We start from the raw sequence: 16,880 nt of genomic DNA on the forward strand, positions 1-16,880 counted from the left end.
CCCAGGGCTGGGGCAGCAGGAGGGTGCAGGTGGGGGCCAGAGCTGGGGAGGCAGGGGGTGTGGGCGGGGGCAGAGTCCAGGGCTGGGGCAACACAGTGGTGCGGGGGATCCCAGAGCTGAGGTGCGGGGCGGCAAAAAACCTAGAGCTGGCTCTGTTCCTACCATTTCCAGCAAGCTGCATCATGAGGTTTCAGTTCTACATTCCTTCCCCCTCCCTTTCCTGTTAAGTGTGGCCAAGGGAATGCTAGGAAATGTAGTTCTTTCCCTGCTCCAGGGCTGGTTCTATAAGCAGGGAGCTAACCAAGGAACTACAGCTGCCAGGGCTCCTTGGTTCTCAGCTCCCATGCTGGATTCCTGCCGCCCCAAGCACCTGCTCGCTTTGCTGGTGCCTAGAGCCGGCCCTGGGGGCGGGGGACGCGCAGGGGGGGGTGGTGGCAGGTGGAGGCTGGGAACCCAGCCAACACTCCCCTGCTCCCTGACTGCCCCCCCCCCCCCAGACACCCCTTACCATTCTGGCTCCATGTGTTTGCAAAACACGCTGCCTGGTGGGTCAGTTTGTGTGTTACACAGGGCTGCAGACAGAGGGAGGGGGGAGCAAGGGAGGGCTCTGGCTGCTGGAGGCCAATGAGAGCAGCTTAATCGGCCAAGCCGCCCAATCAGCAGCCCCACTCTGCGTGGGAGGGAGGTGAGGGAGAAAAAAAAAAACCCGGACATTTTAACCTTGTTACCAATTCCTCCCGGACGGCTATGTAGAGACGCAAAAGCCGGACATGTCCCGGTAAATACGGACGGACGGTAACCCTATGGAAAGCATACACCAGTTGCCCTAAGTTATATATACGTTCGTTCCATGTGGGAACACCAGGTTATTTTAAACCTTGTCAAGACCATGTAACACTTTCTCATCTTTTGCCAGTCCTAAACTCCATATTCAGTGCCTGATTTTACTCTCGCACTGGTGTAAATCACGGGTAGCTCCTTTGAAGGCAATGGAGTTGCACCATTGGGAGAAGAGAATCACGTCATCAGTCTTTACTTAGGCAAAATTCTCATGAACTTCAGTGACAGTTTTGCCTGTATTAGGAATGGGTGAAAACTGAACAGGGACTTGGGGATTTGACCCATTATTTCTATTTATATTATCGGTCCCCAGACACCCAAACAGGGAACAAGACATTCTTACCCAGTTGCAACTGCACAAGAATGGCCAAGCCTGCAAACCAAATGAAAATGCATTAGAAAAAAAGTCAGTCTGGTACTTTGTACTCTTGGCACCCATTCGCTTAGGGTGAAATTCATTCTTGCGCAGAGGGGCCAGCACCATTTAAAGCCCCCATTCGTGCCCTCAAAGTGCTGCATAGGCCTTCTGCACGTGGGTGAATCTTACCAATTAAGCATAAGGTAGCCAAAATCCATTAAAGTCTGTTCTGAAATGTCCCCATGTAGGATGCTGCTGTTTCATAGATTTTGAAGGCTAGAAGGGGCCATTAGAAAATCTAGTCTGACCTCCCGCGTAACCCAGTGTTAGAAAGGCTATAGATTTGTTTGAGTCTCATCCGCACCTTTCAATTTCTAGGCAAGGATTCCCCAAACTGTAACGGTTCAAATGTCATTGGGAGGGGATCAGATTTACTCACCAGCCCATAGCAGCATCTTCCCCACCTCAGCTTCAGATTTTGGCTTCAGGAATTATCTATAAATGGGGGGGGGGGGGGGGAAGACATGTATAGGAAACATGGGAGCAACAATGGAAGTTGCTGGGGAGACAGGGTTCCAGGCAGCTGCCCGTGTTTCATACAACTCTTCTCAATAGTCTATAAGTCTAGGTGACCCAGCAGCTGAAATTCCAGTGATCCCCAGTGCAACTGTTCCCAATGTTGTCCCCACGGTTGGAGCTGAACTGGACATAACAATGGAGTAAAATTTTAGAACGTGGTCCTAGTGCGGACAGGACTGAAACAGGAAAGAATAAATATTAGTGCTCTGCTAACAATAGTTTGAAAACACATCGGAATAACTGCAGCATCTATGCACACATAAAAGTGTATCATGTGCAGTTATCAGAAACATACATGGACTTTCTCAATGCACTTGGCAAAAAATCTTTTTAAAACCAAACCTATAAAATAAACCATGCATTTTAAGTTACCTTTCCAGAGTCTCCTGTATCCCCAACTTAGATCCGTTGCCACAACTTACAATTCAACTCACAAAACAAAGCTAAAATTAAATGAACCCCTCCTTGATATGCCCTGCATACAATCACTGACCTGGCAAATTCCTGCAGCGTAACCGAGGGCAGCGGTCTGCTTCTTTCTGCCGCCTGCCTCTGCCTGTTATATAGACAGGAAGGTTATCCGCTCCCATACAAATATACATACTGAGCTTGCATTTGTTAACTCCCCACTTCCTGAATTTTTCCCTCATAAACCCCAGGCTCAGACCAATGTTTTCAGGAAATAACCATAACAGAATTGCACCATAAAAAAGCAGCCGATAAAACTTGTTCTAAAACAGTCACCAGCTTAGGTAAGAGCAGCAGTTCCAGTCAATATTACCCCATTTACCAGGCCAATCAGCGGCCCACTCACTCCTCCACAGCTTTTACATTGCATAAGGCAGGTAGAAAGAGCATAGAGCACTCGCCAGGCATCATAGAGCTTGGTGAAATGTACCATGGCGCCATTAGTTTGCACTTTATTAAATATTACCATAACAGCTAAAGGCTTAACCCATTGTGCTGGGCACATAGTAAGAGCCAGTCGCTGCCCTGGAAACCACTGTATAAACAGACAAGACAGAGAAAGAGAGGCAGAATGGAACCATATGTCTTGCTACTTGCTAGTTAAGTGCCCCAGTTACTAATTATCTGCCTCCTTTCATTTACAGAAGTAGAGTGGCATGAAGTTTGTCCTGATATTCATCTTCCCTTTCTTCATTTTGTCCCACTGTTCCTAGCATAACCCATCATTAAATCATTCCACTCCTCCCTCAAGGTTTACACCTTTCAAATGTTTGTAGGCTGGTACGCTCCTCCTTTTAAACACTGGCGAGCCAACCTGCAGTAGACATTATTTAGCTCGCTTAATCTTCTCTCATAGACCAATACCTCCAGCTCCCTGATCTTGTCCGAGATCCCTCTAATGTTGCCACTGTGTTCCACGTCATGTTCTAAATGCACACCTTTGTCCAGTATAATTGTATCTCCTCCCTCTCAACTATTTCTTCCTCAGCTTCACCAAGAATAAAATTCATGGATGAGTAGAAGGATATGGCAAGACGTTAGAGACAGAGGCAGCTCCTGGTCAAGTTCTGACCCACTGGGCCTAACTAAGCCTCATTTATACTCATGCAACCTGAATGACATCTTGAGCCAGACCCTGAGCTGGTGTAAACTGACAAAGCTCCATGGAAATCAATGGAGCTGGGCCCATTTACACCCACATGGGATCTGGCCCAAATCTCTGTTGAACGGGTTTATATAATAGGTCATGATAAATCCCACAGATTTTTTTCCCTTTACCACTCTCTGGAGAGAATATGGGGTAAAACAAACAATGCTTCCTCTAAGATATCTCCTCTGCAGCCTACACTGTGACTCTCTAGAGAGGCGAAAGATACTAAACGCCTACTCCCTGTCGCAGTGATGGAACCGCAAGTGGAAATAACCACCCAGACAATGAACCCGCCATTCCTGAAACTCATGTGAAGTGACTGCCTGGTTCCTGTGTTCAGTTCCAGCCTCTGAGGGAAGACAGGCAATGGGAAGTCTTCAAAGAAAATACTGAGATCACTTCTAAGTCAGTGGGCCAGAGCCTAAGCTGGTGTAAAAGGTAAATGGTTCTGTTGATTTGAAGCAGGGTTTCACCCATTTATACCGGCTGAGGATTTGGACTGATAGGATTACGTCTGATTTTTTCAGCCCCACTTCCACCCTCAGTTACACGCATGACACACTAGCCCCATCAATCTGTGATTTCCCTCTGTTTCATTAGAAACCTAGAACAGGAAGAGCAACGGGCTAAATGAGACGTTACTCCTTAGGAGGCTGGTATTTTACAGCCAGCCAGCTGGCAGAAGCGAATGCAATTAACCTGCAGCGGCAGGGTAATCTCCTGGCGATTACATTCCATCAACTGGTCTGAAAAGCAGAGGTGTCTTACTGTTAGGCCCCTTTCTGTGAATTAAAGATACCCTAAACTAGAGTCTACGGCATAAGGACACAGCATAAGAACTGAACAGAACAGAGTTTATCACCTTTCTGAGAAGGCCTGACAAGAACCCCTCTAGACAGGGGGCCTGAGTCTCTGCTCCTTTACACCAATTTTACCACTGCGCCGCTCCCATTATCTTTATTATTTATATTTTGCCTAGTGAAGTTGTTCTTGGATTTACACCAGTGTCAGTGAGAGGAGAATTAGGGCCAAGCTGTGCTTTTTATGTCTGTTAGGTAGCTAGCGTCATTATGAAAGGTACATGTAGGCTTCAAGGTACCCACTTGAATTCAATGAGATTAGCTACGGTGATTTGTCTTCCCAATGTACTGTGACTTAAGGCCGCAGGAACCTTCATTATCTTGAAGTCTTCTGATGCTTAAAGAGGCACCCTGAGATAATTTAACATACATTAGGAGCTATGGATCGTAGTAGGCTGTGCCAATGGGTGCAAGGCTGTGCCATACAACAACCACAGCTATTCATTTCCCACATTTCTCCAAGCAGAGTAGACTACTGCATGAAGATGTCTTGTGTAACCTTCACCAGCAGGGGAGGGAAGTAAATCCCAAAATAAGGACTTGGTTGGCCTAGGGGATAGGGCACTGTACTGGGTATCAGGAGATCTAAGTTGTGTTTTCAGCTCGGACACTAATTTGCTACATGTCACCTTGAGCAAATCATTTCCACTCTCTGTGCACCAGATTCTCTATCTGTAAGATGCGTATAACGCTATTTACCTTCCTTTGAGATTAAGGAAAGAAAAGTGAGATAACTATTAATTATTATTATTATTAGAAATGATATGAGCTGAGATGGAGAAGGACACAAATCTGAACTACAGAAAGAAGTCTTGGGAAATGTCTAAGCCGGGCTGAGCCTGTGTTGAATATCTGGCCAATGAAGTTTTGCGATGCATTGGCAGAGAAGACACTATATAAAAGAGAATATTATTTATTACTGTTAAAAGCAGGGGTCACCAATCACATAGCAGACAGACAACACACACATTAATGCCTTATCTCCACCACTTGGCTTTTTTTAATAATGCAAGAGGGATTCTGCCAGGGATGATTTGAGTTACAGTATGTTACTCGTCCGTGTTTGTTCTGAGCCGGGGCTGGGGTTAATATTTTGGATAGTTACAGCACTTGCAGCTCTCATCAAAGACAAGGCCAGCTGCACAGGTGAAGCGGTAAGTCCTGCCTCCAGCACATACGTAGAATTGCGTATTATCTTTGGGGTCGGCATAGGTACCATCTTGTCTGCCAGCACAAAATGTATCATCTACCCCCTCAGTTGGGGGAATAACTGGAGAGGTAGTTGTATTGTCATCTGGAGGTGGTGTGGGGCCTGGTGAAGGGCAGTTGGGCACAATTGGATCTAAAATAAATAATTAACAATTCATTAAGATACATGGATTCATCCAGATTTCATCTACACGTGTACTCTTGGATGCCTGTCTATGTTTCTGGACTCTGCGCTTCATGACTTATCTTGTTTATCACCTGGGACTCCTGTACTAAGAGCACGATCCTGTATAACTTGATCTAAAGGACTGACCCCACCCCCACAGGTAAAAGCTGCAGCAGATTCACATTCTCTGCAGAATGGGCCTGGTTCGCACACACTGACAAGCATGTTTCAGAGACATGGTCTAGACGTCTAATCCTGCCTCTGGATTAACGTGCCCTTGATGAAGTCACGCAACAATTCAGTGCCTCAATTTCCCTATCTGCAAAACAGGGCAAGTAATATTTATCTGCCTTATATATGTTGTGAGGATTAACTATCTCACAAAGCTCTTCCAAAATGTAAAGTGCTGTATAATGGCTCAGTGTTAAGACACCACGCATGGCAAAATGCTGAACTTTGCCTCATCAGTAGTTTTCTAAAGTTCATGACCAGATGTACTGAACCTCCTAATTATATAGGCCTGAAATACTCTTTAGCACTGTCTTACCATTTGTTTCGAGGAGTCTCTTCAGCTCACTTATGAGAGGATACTTTCCTTCATTGCAGAAAGAGCCCAGGAAATCATCCAGGTCAATAGCCCACACCATGGCACCTCCAAAATTTTTCTCTCTCAGGTATTTGACCTATCAAAAAAAATCAGACAACTATCAATAAAAATTTCCACAACTGCTTAAGAATTCCAACACACACACACACACAGCGAAACCAGGTTTCAGAGTAGCAGCCGTGTTAGAACAGGAGTCCTTGTGGCACCTTAGAGACTAACACATTTATTTGAGCATAAGCTTTCGTGGGCTACAGCCCACTTCTTCAGATGCATAGAATGAGACCAGTAACTGGCTAGACAGCCATGGATCACAGAACTGCTCGGCAGTAAAGTCCCAGCTCAGAAATAAATGCTTTGGGAAACATTCCCATCACATTCAAGGTGCCTTAGTGCAATATGAACGAAGCTGAAAATATCTCCCTTTATCAAGAGACTCTGAAATGCACGGAATTTAAGCCAAGTGCTTTCCAATAGCAGGGATAGAGTGTAAGTAAAGCTCATGTTAAAATGTTAAAGGTCTTACCTTGTGTTTATAGCTGCACACATTGTCAAATCCAACCCATTCGTTCCCCTTAACGGCATAGGGGACTTTCTGGTCCTCAATCCATTGTACCTGAGCAGTCTTTAGGAATGTGCAGATCTGCCAAAACAACATGGGGTTAAACACACAATGGACCTCATTCAGGAGCCAAAAAGTGAAGTCAATGGGCTAGATCTTGTCCCTCCTTTTAGTCTGCAATCCGGCAGCCTAAGTGGTCAGCTAGGAGTTACTCTGGGGGTGCAGAGTTGGTGTACCCTGCCTTACCTCCTCCTTGCGGCCCCTAGGCCACACAGCGGAGAGGAGAGGAGGTGGTCACATCACAGCTATCCACCAATCCCCTAGAATAGCCCCTTAGGCTCTGTGGCAGCAAAGAGTAGCTTAGAGCAGCCTTACTTTAATTTGCATCAGGGACTGAACTGGCATGGAGAATAGGGGAGAAGAAATGGACATAAAGGTGGGGTGGTACAGCCACGTTTGCCCCACGCCCCGTTCGGGACCTGAGCTCTTCCAGACCTGAAGATCTAGTCTACCAGTGCCCCTGCAGTACAACACTAGTGTAAGTGGGAAGAGAATCCATCCACTGTACAGGAAGAGAGAGAAGCTTAGACAAGAGAGAGAAACTCAGCAACCAACCTAAGTAAAAACGAAATATGTCACCTATAAATCATAAAAGCACATATCATAAATCACTAATTATGGACCAGATTCTCAGCGGCTACAAACTGGCATAGCTCCATTGAAATCAATGGGTCTGATTCTCATTTATACCAAGGTCCCTCTAAGGGCCCCTTTACACTGCAAGAGAGGTAAAGTGAGCATACGGCCCCTTTGCACTGTTAGAGTGATGTAAAGACATCTTAGTTTCGCAAGAGAATCAGGACTAATGGAACTAGCTCAGCTTACACCAGCTCAGGATTTGGGCCACAAAATGTAATTTTCTCAAGTTTCTCACCTCATAATAAGCCCAGAAACCAGCTTCCCGGGTGTAAGGCCCAGAAGACCCAGCCCCAGATGCGGGGGCACCAACAGATGTGGCACTGCTGCTAAGCCTAAAGGTACGCCCGTAGGTGGGGAATCCCATCAGGAGCTTCTCAGCGGGGACGCCGTTATCATTCCAGTATTCCATGGCATATTTCTGCAGAGATCCAAATGGAAAACCTTTTTACCACCAGTGCCTGTTACCCTCGGCGCCCTCTTGGGGAAATAAAAAGGGAGTTTGCTGTCTGTTCCCTTACACAGTTGAAGTACTTGAAGTCCCCAGAGTCAGCAGAGCCTTCATAGAGCGGGCTGTTGTGCCCTGTGAAGGAGTCCCAGCCTCCATGGAAGTCGTAGGTCATCACGCTGATGAAATCGAGGAGCCTGGTTTAAATTAAATGAAACAAACCAAAAAAAAAAGAAACAACACAGTTAGGAATATGGATTTCCTGATGGACAAATGAGTCAGCAGACAATACATCATCCCACGTTGACCTAAAGGATGCACAAGACTTTGGGCCTGAATCTCCCTTGCCTGGAACCTTAGGCTGTCATTTTCGCCTGCCCAAAGGGAGTGTAAATGCTACCATTGGGATTTAGTAGCGTTTTGCACCCACCTATTTTGCACGGGGACTAATGATGATGCAAGGGGCAAGGCAACAGAGAACCAGGCCAATAGCATATTAAGCACAATGTGGAACCCCATCTACTCACTTCCCTATCTCAGCAATTTCATATCCAGCATCAATAGTTCCTTTGCCAGCAGATACCGCTGCGGTAACCAACAGCCTTGGGAGTCCAGTGCTTGCAGCCTCAGCTTTAAAGGCTTCCAGCATTTCCTGAAAATGGAAGTGAGAGTGTTGGTAGTGATTCTTGTAAAAATGTCATTCATGTCCAGCTGGGAATATCTATCTAGAAACATCCCAGCAGCCTGTTCTTGTCTATGAACTCCTAAAGATCTTCACAACGTTCCTTCCATGTCTAATTGTCCCCAAAGCCCTTGCAAGATGGAAGAATACCTTAAACAAGGTCTGATACCATATTTCCACAATAGTTGGACTCAAGGAACTAAAAGCGAACTAAAATCATGCAGTACCAATGTAAACACTGCTGATACACAGCTTGGTGGTTCAGATCTGTCTCACTCCAGCTGACATACAGAATAACTGAGATAGCACACTGGTTACTTACCTGAATCAAGATGGTGAAGCGACGTTTGTCCTCGGGGGGGCTGCCTCTAGAACCTGGGTATTCAAAATCCAGGTCGATCCCATCGAACCCAAACTTACGGAGGTACGCAATCACTGAGTCAATGAACGTTTTACGATTAGCTGGTGAGGCAACCATTTCAGTGAATCTAGAAGAAGATAATTCTTAGACAACTTGCTCCCCCCCCTTTTTTTTTTTGCAACACATGCAACAGCAGACTTGTTCAGTTCCTCTTTTATAAATGTAATTGTCTTCATGCAGAACAGTCTAATTAAAACCCACGTCCATTAATCACCTCTCTTGTTGCCATTAGCAATGTGTACCCAATAATCAACTATTAATAAGTTCTGTTATCACCAAAGTCGAGAGTATGAAGACCTGTGTATTTATCTCAATCTGCCCTCTTCTTTATCCTCCTTCTTCACCACCATGAAACAATCTTCAACAAAATTCATCCCATCCTGTTTTCTACCATTATCATGTGTTCACTAGTACCACCATCCCATTCTCTGCTTGATCTGTTTACTCAGAGCACCCTTAATCGCTTTCCTGGCCATTATCAGCTTGATCCACCATCCAATGACATCAGTGGAAAGACTCCCACTGGATCAGGACCTCTCTCATCATCGTTACATTACCATTTTCTGTTTAATGCTCCTGATAGCCACTTGGGATTTCCAACCACTGCAATATCCACCCTAACTTTTCATAACCATCCCCTGCTTACCCATTCTGCCATTCATATCATGAATGTCTAATCACCATTAACTATCTATATTTTCATAATTAATCACCATTCTTCTCCTTATTTCTTCAACCTGTCCCCATTTTCACCAGCACCCATGACATCATCAATACCCAGTTCTTCAGCTACCCAGTCCCTACCGCCGTTTACATCTGGTCATTCACATGATGATCATGGGCCTAATCCTATCCCCAGTGAAGTCAATAGCAAAGCTCCCGTTGACTCCAAAGGAGCAGCAGGAGGCTGTGTGTTGTCAAGGTCTCAGCATCATCTTCACCATCTTTGTCATTAAGTCCAGGGAAAAGTTCTCACTTCTGAGTGCCAAAGTTCCACCCTCCGATAGCCAGGCTGGTTACAAGTTTGTTGTTACTGTGACACGAGAAAAGAAAAAGGTCAGTAAGCAGCAGTCACTTGGTTGTGTTTGAGACTTGGCTCAGTTGAGAACTTTTTGTTGTTGTTATTTTTCATTTGAGAAAACCTATTCAGTTCTTTTTGGTTATCATCATTCAGTATTGGTAACAGTGTTGCCTAAAGGCCTCAAGCCAGATTAGAACCCCATTGTGCTAAATGCTGTACAAACACATAGCAACGGACAGACCCTGCCCTGAAGAGCCTACAGTCTAAACAGACAAAACACACAAAGGGTGGGACAAAAAGAAATGCTATCATCCCCATTTTACAGATGGGAAAAGTGAGGCACAGAGAGACCAAGTCTGGCAGACCTGGGATTTGAACCTAGATCTCCTAAGTTTCAGTGCAATGCCTAGCCACAGCTTTCCTCCTCTTTGGTTTAAACTGTGTTTTTGTAAAAAACATTACCCTTGAACTGGACTCCTGTGTCAAACCACATTCCAACCACGAGTAACCTAAAGCATCCAAAATATACTAATCTGAAAACGGGGTTGAATACAAAATACAATCGACCCTTAGGACTTGATCATGGAACCTTGACTCATGCTGGTGCATACTTACATAGTTCCTGGAAAATCAGCAGGACTACTTGTGTGAGTCAAGTTCCATGAAGGTTGTGGAATAGAGCCCTTAATGAAAGCATTGCTGCTAGATATCTATTAAACTATTCCTGTTCTGTAATAAAGAAATTCTTTATTGTTTCTCTGCCATCTTTCTTCGTTGCTGATAGAAAAATCTCAATTTCACTTGGCAACAAGAAGTACTTTTTAAAAGCAAAATTTGCTTTTTGTTTGTTTTAAATCTTGTATATTGGAAAGTGCTGACCTTTTTTTTAGTGCTTGAAATTCTGGGAAGAGTCGGTCTTCATCATTCCATTCATATGGGGCAATCTTATTTTGATTCATAGTTGCAAAGGCATAGATCAAGTGGGTGCATAGATTTGGGTCCACATTGTTTGGGAAGTACTTGGCAGGTTCTGGCCTGTACTGAGACCAATTAGTGAAGTAACACACAAGTTTGTAGGCAGAGCCTGGCAGGAGAAAAGCAAATCACAGATATTAAGAAGGAAACATCTGGTTGTTTCTTGATAGTGACACATCAGGTATTATTGAGAGTGGAATCAGACATGTGATTCTCCTTTCACCAGTGTTGGTGCAGGGGTAAATCCACTGATGTCAATGGAGCAACACTGGGGTAATGAGGAAATTCTAGCCTTTTCTTGCACCTCTTCTGATCATACAAATAGATGCACCGGTCCTGCGTGTGAATGGGGATTTCATTTAACAGTCACTTTCTACTCCCAAATTCTGTAAAAAGAAGAACAGGAGGACTTGTGGCACCTTAGAGACTAACAAATTTATTAGAGCATAAGCTTTCGTGGACTACAGCCCACTTCTTCGGATGCATATGCATCCGAAGAAGTGGGCTGTAGTCCACGAAAGCTTATGCTCTAATAAATTTGTTAGTCTCTAAGGTGCCACAAGTCCTCCTGTTCTTCTTTTTGCGGATACAGACTAACACGGCTGCTACTCTGAAACTTCCCAAATTCTGTGTAAGTAATGCTATCCTGGTATGTATATTTTCTGCATCTGCATTTACATCTAGGAATCAGCCACATGTCCCATTCAAACAACTTCCCACCACATGTTCCCAATGACAAATATATCAGTGAATTGTGCTTTCTAGTTATCACCAAGGTTGGGACATTCCCTTTCAACCAACCACAACTCAGAGATAAACATTTGGCCCAGAGCAGAACAATTATGTTATGTTAACAGGATAATCTTGCTTAGTTAGAAACCAAGGCCCAGGGTGGTGAGTAGACTCATCTATCAGTCAGCATTAGAGAAAAGAGTACTGGTTCTATTGCTCCTTGCTCCAATTTAATACCAAGTTGCGTGAAAGACACGTGCCCATTCTTCAAGTCAGAAATTGTTTGTTACAAGGAGCGAAAAGGGATGGTACCAATAAAGGGAGACATTAAAGAATAATCAGGAGGGATCAGTGGGTCAGATCCTCAGCTGCTATGAATCATAACGACACTGAACTCAAGCTACACCGATTGACACCAGCTGAAGCTCTGGCTAACTGTTCTTTCTAAGTGTATTGCAGTTTCATCAACACCCTGGGCACAAAAAGAAAGGATAAGATGCTCTTACCCAGCTGCATCTGCAGCAGAATGGTCAAACCTGCAAAAAGGAAGGAGAATGCGTTAAAAATAAACTTGACTAGAGCCTTTCAATGCTTAAATTAGTCCCAGAGCAGGGAAAACTATTCCATGTACAATTACCCGGACACCTGCTAGGGCAAGTTCTAGAACACATTGTCCCTGGGCAAAAGGCTGCTGCCTCTGAGACCAGCCATCCAGGGAAGTTATATCCTGAGGCGGTCGGTAAAGGCAGAGAGAGTTACTCACCGACCCACAGCAATGCCTTTCCCATCTTTCCTTCCAAGCGAATGTCCCACCGGGGGAACTCAGAAGTGCTTTAAAGCGGCAGAGGCAAGGCCTTATCAGCGTGGAACCTACACACCTGCATTAAAGACACCAGAACGGGGCCCCAACCACAAGCAAAAGAAAATAAACATTTATTCAAGGGCATCAGCACCTCCAGTGCCAAGGCTGGGGGAGGGTGGGAAGCTGGAACTAGATCCCCTTCCATTTATCTAAGGGAGTGGAGAGCACCAATTCCCTCTGGGCGAAATGCCCCCCGAGGCAAAGAGCCAGCAGAATGCCAGGCCCCGCTTAAGCCCTCCAAATGGTTTTGAAGGAACCAAACTAAAATGTTAACACACAAAATATTATTGCCTAGATGCGGTGCTGCAGGTGGGGACGCGCACACACCACCCCAGGAGGGTTCGGCAACGGTGTCTCCATCCTCCTTTGCACATTCCCAATTCTGGGCTCCAGGCTGCTAAGAGCTTCAGGTGGCTCCAGGCCAAAATGGCAGCCGAGCTCATCAGAGTGCAGGGAAGCCCTGGCCATACCCATTTCCCTCAGCCGGGCCCTCTGTGCCAGACACAGAGACGAGAGGACGCATAGGGATTGCTACGCTGGCCTTGAGACATTGGAGAATACCCCTACACTGGAATGATCCTGCCACGGCTAGCTATGGCAGCTTTCTGGCTCAAAGGAGCCCCAAAACAGGGGAGAATCTGGACCTCTGTGAGTCTGAACCTACGGCCACTGAAGTTAGTGGGAATGCTCCCGCTAAAGTCAATGGGAGTGCATTAGGACCCTGGATCTGGCCCAATTTACTTATTTCCCCCCCCCCCCCATCTCGCATTTTATGTAACTTGTTTATCCATTAATAGCCAGTTCAGACACCCAAGGGAAATCCTGGCCCCACTGAAGTCCCAAGCAAAACTCCCATTGCCTTCAGTGGAGCCTGCATGTCAACCCAAGCATCTAGCTTTCAGCAAGGGCCTGTCTTGCTTCTCAGTTTTCTAGCTTGGTTGGCTGGGACACAGTGTACATAACTTCAGTGGTGCTGACCTCCTCAGAAACATTAATCCCCTTGTCACCCAGGCTATATTGGAAACACACGAAAAGAGAAGGCCCGAGAGGGATAGACACAAGGGGGTGGATACAAGATGTGCCAAGAGAGGCCCCCTGATAAGACCTAAGCATGCCAGGTGCAAAAAAACCAACACAATTAACCTTCAGCGAGTGACAAATGGCCTGGAGATAGACTAATCGCTAAAGTAAGTCAAGGCTGTTGAGCAGCTATCCATCGCTGCCTGCGTAACAGGTTGGGAGAGCTAGACTATGCATCCCTCTAATATACTCCTCCTTTTCCTGCACCACGGCCTACTTCTGTGCTGAACCACTGGCCAGAGCTCAGTCTTTTCAGGACCTTAAAGAATTAAACTGCCATGACAGAGAGTGTGCTCCCCAGTATTGGATGTTCTGTCCAGTTCCTCCACCAGCCGAAGGTAAACGTTTATGAAAGGCGAGCATCTCTTCTTTCTCTTGCCAACATTTCCTCTTCTTCTCCAAGCAATCCAGCTCAATAGATCTCACTTTCTCCAAGAGTTATGCGCAGGAAATACCAATACCCTTGCTTCTGAGTGTGGTTGGCAGGGATTCATACCATCTTGTAAAATCCTGTCTTGCACGTCAGAGTGAAATACTGTGTCTTTCTCTCCTCCAGCCTCAAGAATCTCTTGGGCTAACTGCTCAATACACAGAGGGTCGCTCTCTGGTATTTTGATATGTTTCAGAAAACTAAACCTTAAGCTCGGATGCACTCATTACACTTCCATATGCCTTTTCTAGCATCCTAAAGTCCTCAACTAGTCTCCAGTACTTGACTTGGGACCAGTTCCTAAGGCTACCCACAGTGCTACATGATCTAAATGATAACCAATTCATGAGAACACTTTGCACTTACAGAAGTCTAAATTAAACAAATTGAAATGATGAAGTCAAAATGAAATGTTTTTACCCTTATTGAAGCAAAACGAGAAAGTCTAAATGATTCATCTCAAGGACCTGGGGAATTACAGACCTGTCAGCCTAACTTTGATCCCTGGAAAGATACTGGAACCAATTATTAAACCATCAGTTTGTAAGTAGCCAGAGGATAATAGGGTTATAAGGAATAGTCAGCATGGAACTTCAGTAGGACTATTCTCCCCGTAGGAGAATCATGATACTTCCTTCCTTATCTCAGCTCTTTCACGTGCAGCATCAATAGTCCCTTTGCCAGTCAACACAGCCGCTGTGATCAACGGCCTCCGGCATCCAGTGCTTGCAGCCTCAGCCATAAAGGCTTCCAGCATTTCCTAAGGGGGGAAATAAGGACAGCGGTCACTCTTGTTGGAAGGTCATTCGCTTTCCTCAGTCCTACCGCCAATGGGCTAGTACCAGCTGTGCTAGTTTGTTCCAGTGCCGATGAGCAGCACATGCAGGCATTCGGTGCATAGCATTCTCTCAATAGTCTGCACAGACAGCTAGTCACTTAGTCACAGAGCAGGGTTGGACAGATGCTGAGCCCCCACAGCTCTTATTGATGGCAGTGGGGCTAATACATGCTAAAGGTTAAGCGTGTGCTCAAATTCCTTTCTGGCTGGGAGCACTTTGCAGGAGGGAGGTGTGGGCTGGCACATTGGTTTCTCACCTGAATCAAGATGGCGAAGCAATGCTTGTCCTCTGGTGGGCTGCCCCTAGGATCTAGGTATTCAAAGTCCACGTCACTCCCATCGAACTCAGACTTAGGAAGGCAGGCAATCCCTAAGCCGATGCTTTTACGGTTACCGGGTGGGGTAACCACGTCAGTGAACCTGGAAAGAAAAGATGTCCTAACTGGACAATAGAATCATTTTCACTCCTAATTCTTATGAGTGACACCCCCAGTTCTGATCCCACTGAGAACGGGATTTGGAGCCAGGGAGCCCATTACGAGGAACAGGACACCAGCCAGGTCTCTATCTGCAGATTAATGCCGTGGCCATAAACTCTGGGACAAAGGAAAGACAAGGGAGAATCAAATGGTTACATAACAGTTTAATCAGATCTGATGGTGTTGGTACTTTATATCCCACCTGACAAAGCTCCAAGGACAAAATGCAGTGAATCTTGCTAGAAAGAGTGACCGGTTATGGGGTGATTAAACTCAAGGCTTTGCCTCTTCATCCCTTGTGATTCTTCCTGACTACACAGGTGCAGTAGGATAAAGCTGCCTGTTCCCCGTTGCCTTCCTGGTATGGCCTTCCAAAGGAGACAGTGTGGCCTCGCAGCTAGAGCACTGGACTGGGACTCAGGAGATCTGGGTTTTGTTCCTGGCTCTGCCACAAGCCTGCGGGGTGACTTTGTGCAAGTCACTTCCTTGCACCGTGCCTCAGTTTCCCCATATGTAAAATGGGGATAATGACACGGATTTCCTTTGTAAAGTGCTGTGAAATCTACACATGGAAAGTGCTGTATAAGAGCTAGGTATTATTCAACTATAACGGGTCCCCATTCCTGTCGTTTAAGAACTACTTCTTCTGGCAGGGTTGGATGCAGTGATTCCAGATCAGGACATCTGATGTGCTCATTTGTATCCTGATACCCAGAATGACCTCCCAGCTCACAGCAATGGTAGCGGTTGGCCTTGGGAACAAACCAAACATTGCACGCATATTTATGGACGAGGCAAATTCTTTGTGTGCTTGGCAAATTAGAAAAGAGGAAGGGCTTTCCTGTTCTCCTACTCCCCATCCCTCTCTCAGGAAAGAGGAGAAATGAAACCCACTGGAAAGGAGTGCAAGGATTTGCAAAAACTTGAGCAAATTTCAGTCCAGACTAACAACAGCCCACAGCTTTGTGTTACATAAAGTAGGATTAATTTAGGGCACAATGCTGCACCTAGGTCACGTGCACAGTGCCTCAAGTTATGAACAGGACAGGGAGCACAGGGGACAGAAATCCTGCATGAATGACATACTGCAGCTTGGCCATGGTTACCCTGCCTCATACTATAAGTGGGGCTAAGAGGGGAGTGTATAGCTAAGCACCATGTTAACACTCTTGGTGATGGGGATCAGTCTTAACCTTCGGTCAGTGTAGACAGGCCCGTTTTCTCCTCAACCATTTACCCTGTGCTGTTGTGAGGAAAGGAGCAGTTGCACATGGAGTTTAAGACTCCCTGCTTCTCAGTGCAGAGAGCTATGCTTAGCACTGAATCTCGGTTGCATTCACATGCAGTCTTCCGCTCACCCAGCAGCACAAGATCCTTTCACGCTCTTCTGTGAGTCACCCAAGGAGCTGCAGGGGCCAGG

General features: G+C 45.7%; 2 protein-coding genes across 2 annotated transcripts in view; both read right to left on the reverse strand.

Moving 5' to 3' along the window:
* The window catches only part of LOC117875829 (acidic mammalian chitinase-like), a 9,206-nt gene extending 6,890 nt beyond the window's left edge, over positions 1–2,316 (reverse strand). The window contains exons 1-3 of the mRNA XM_034767316.1: positions 2,271–2,316; positions 1,638–1,693; positions 1,184–1,213 (exon numbers count right to left, since the gene is read on the reverse strand). Coding sequence (XP_034623207.1) covers positions 1,184–1,213; positions 1,638–1,653 — 46 coding nt within the window. The 5' untranslated portion in view covers positions 1,654–1,693; positions 2,271–2,316. The remainder of the gene's footprint in view (positions 1–1,183; positions 1,214–1,637; positions 1,694–2,270) is intronic.
* Positions 2,317–5,181: 2,865 nt separating this feature from the next.
* Positions 5,182–12,687, reverse strand: LOC117875830 (acidic mammalian chitinase-like). Its single transcript, XM_034767317.1, has 10 exons — positions 12,278–12,687; positions 10,944–11,148; positions 10,020–10,076; positions 8,945–9,110; positions 8,468–8,592; positions 8,014–8,137; positions 7,731–7,913; positions 6,761–6,877; positions 6,178–6,313; positions 5,182–5,597 (listed from the first exon to the last, which is right to left on the reverse strand). Exons 1-10 carry the CDS (start codon positions 12,285–12,287, stop codon positions 5,341–5,343), a joined length of 1,380 nt encoding a protein of 459 aa, XP_034623208.1. The 5' UTR covers positions 12,288–12,687; the 3' UTR covers positions 5,182–5,340.
* Positions 12,688–16,880: the final 4,193 nt, after the last annotated feature.

Source organism: Trachemys scripta, chromosome 4, assembly GCF_013100865.1.
Source record: "Trachemys scripta elegans isolate TJP31775 chromosome 4, CAS_Tse_1.0, whole genome shotgun sequence".
Classification (NCBI taxonomy): Eukaryota; Metazoa; Chordata; order Testudines; family Emydidae; genus Trachemys; species Trachemys scripta.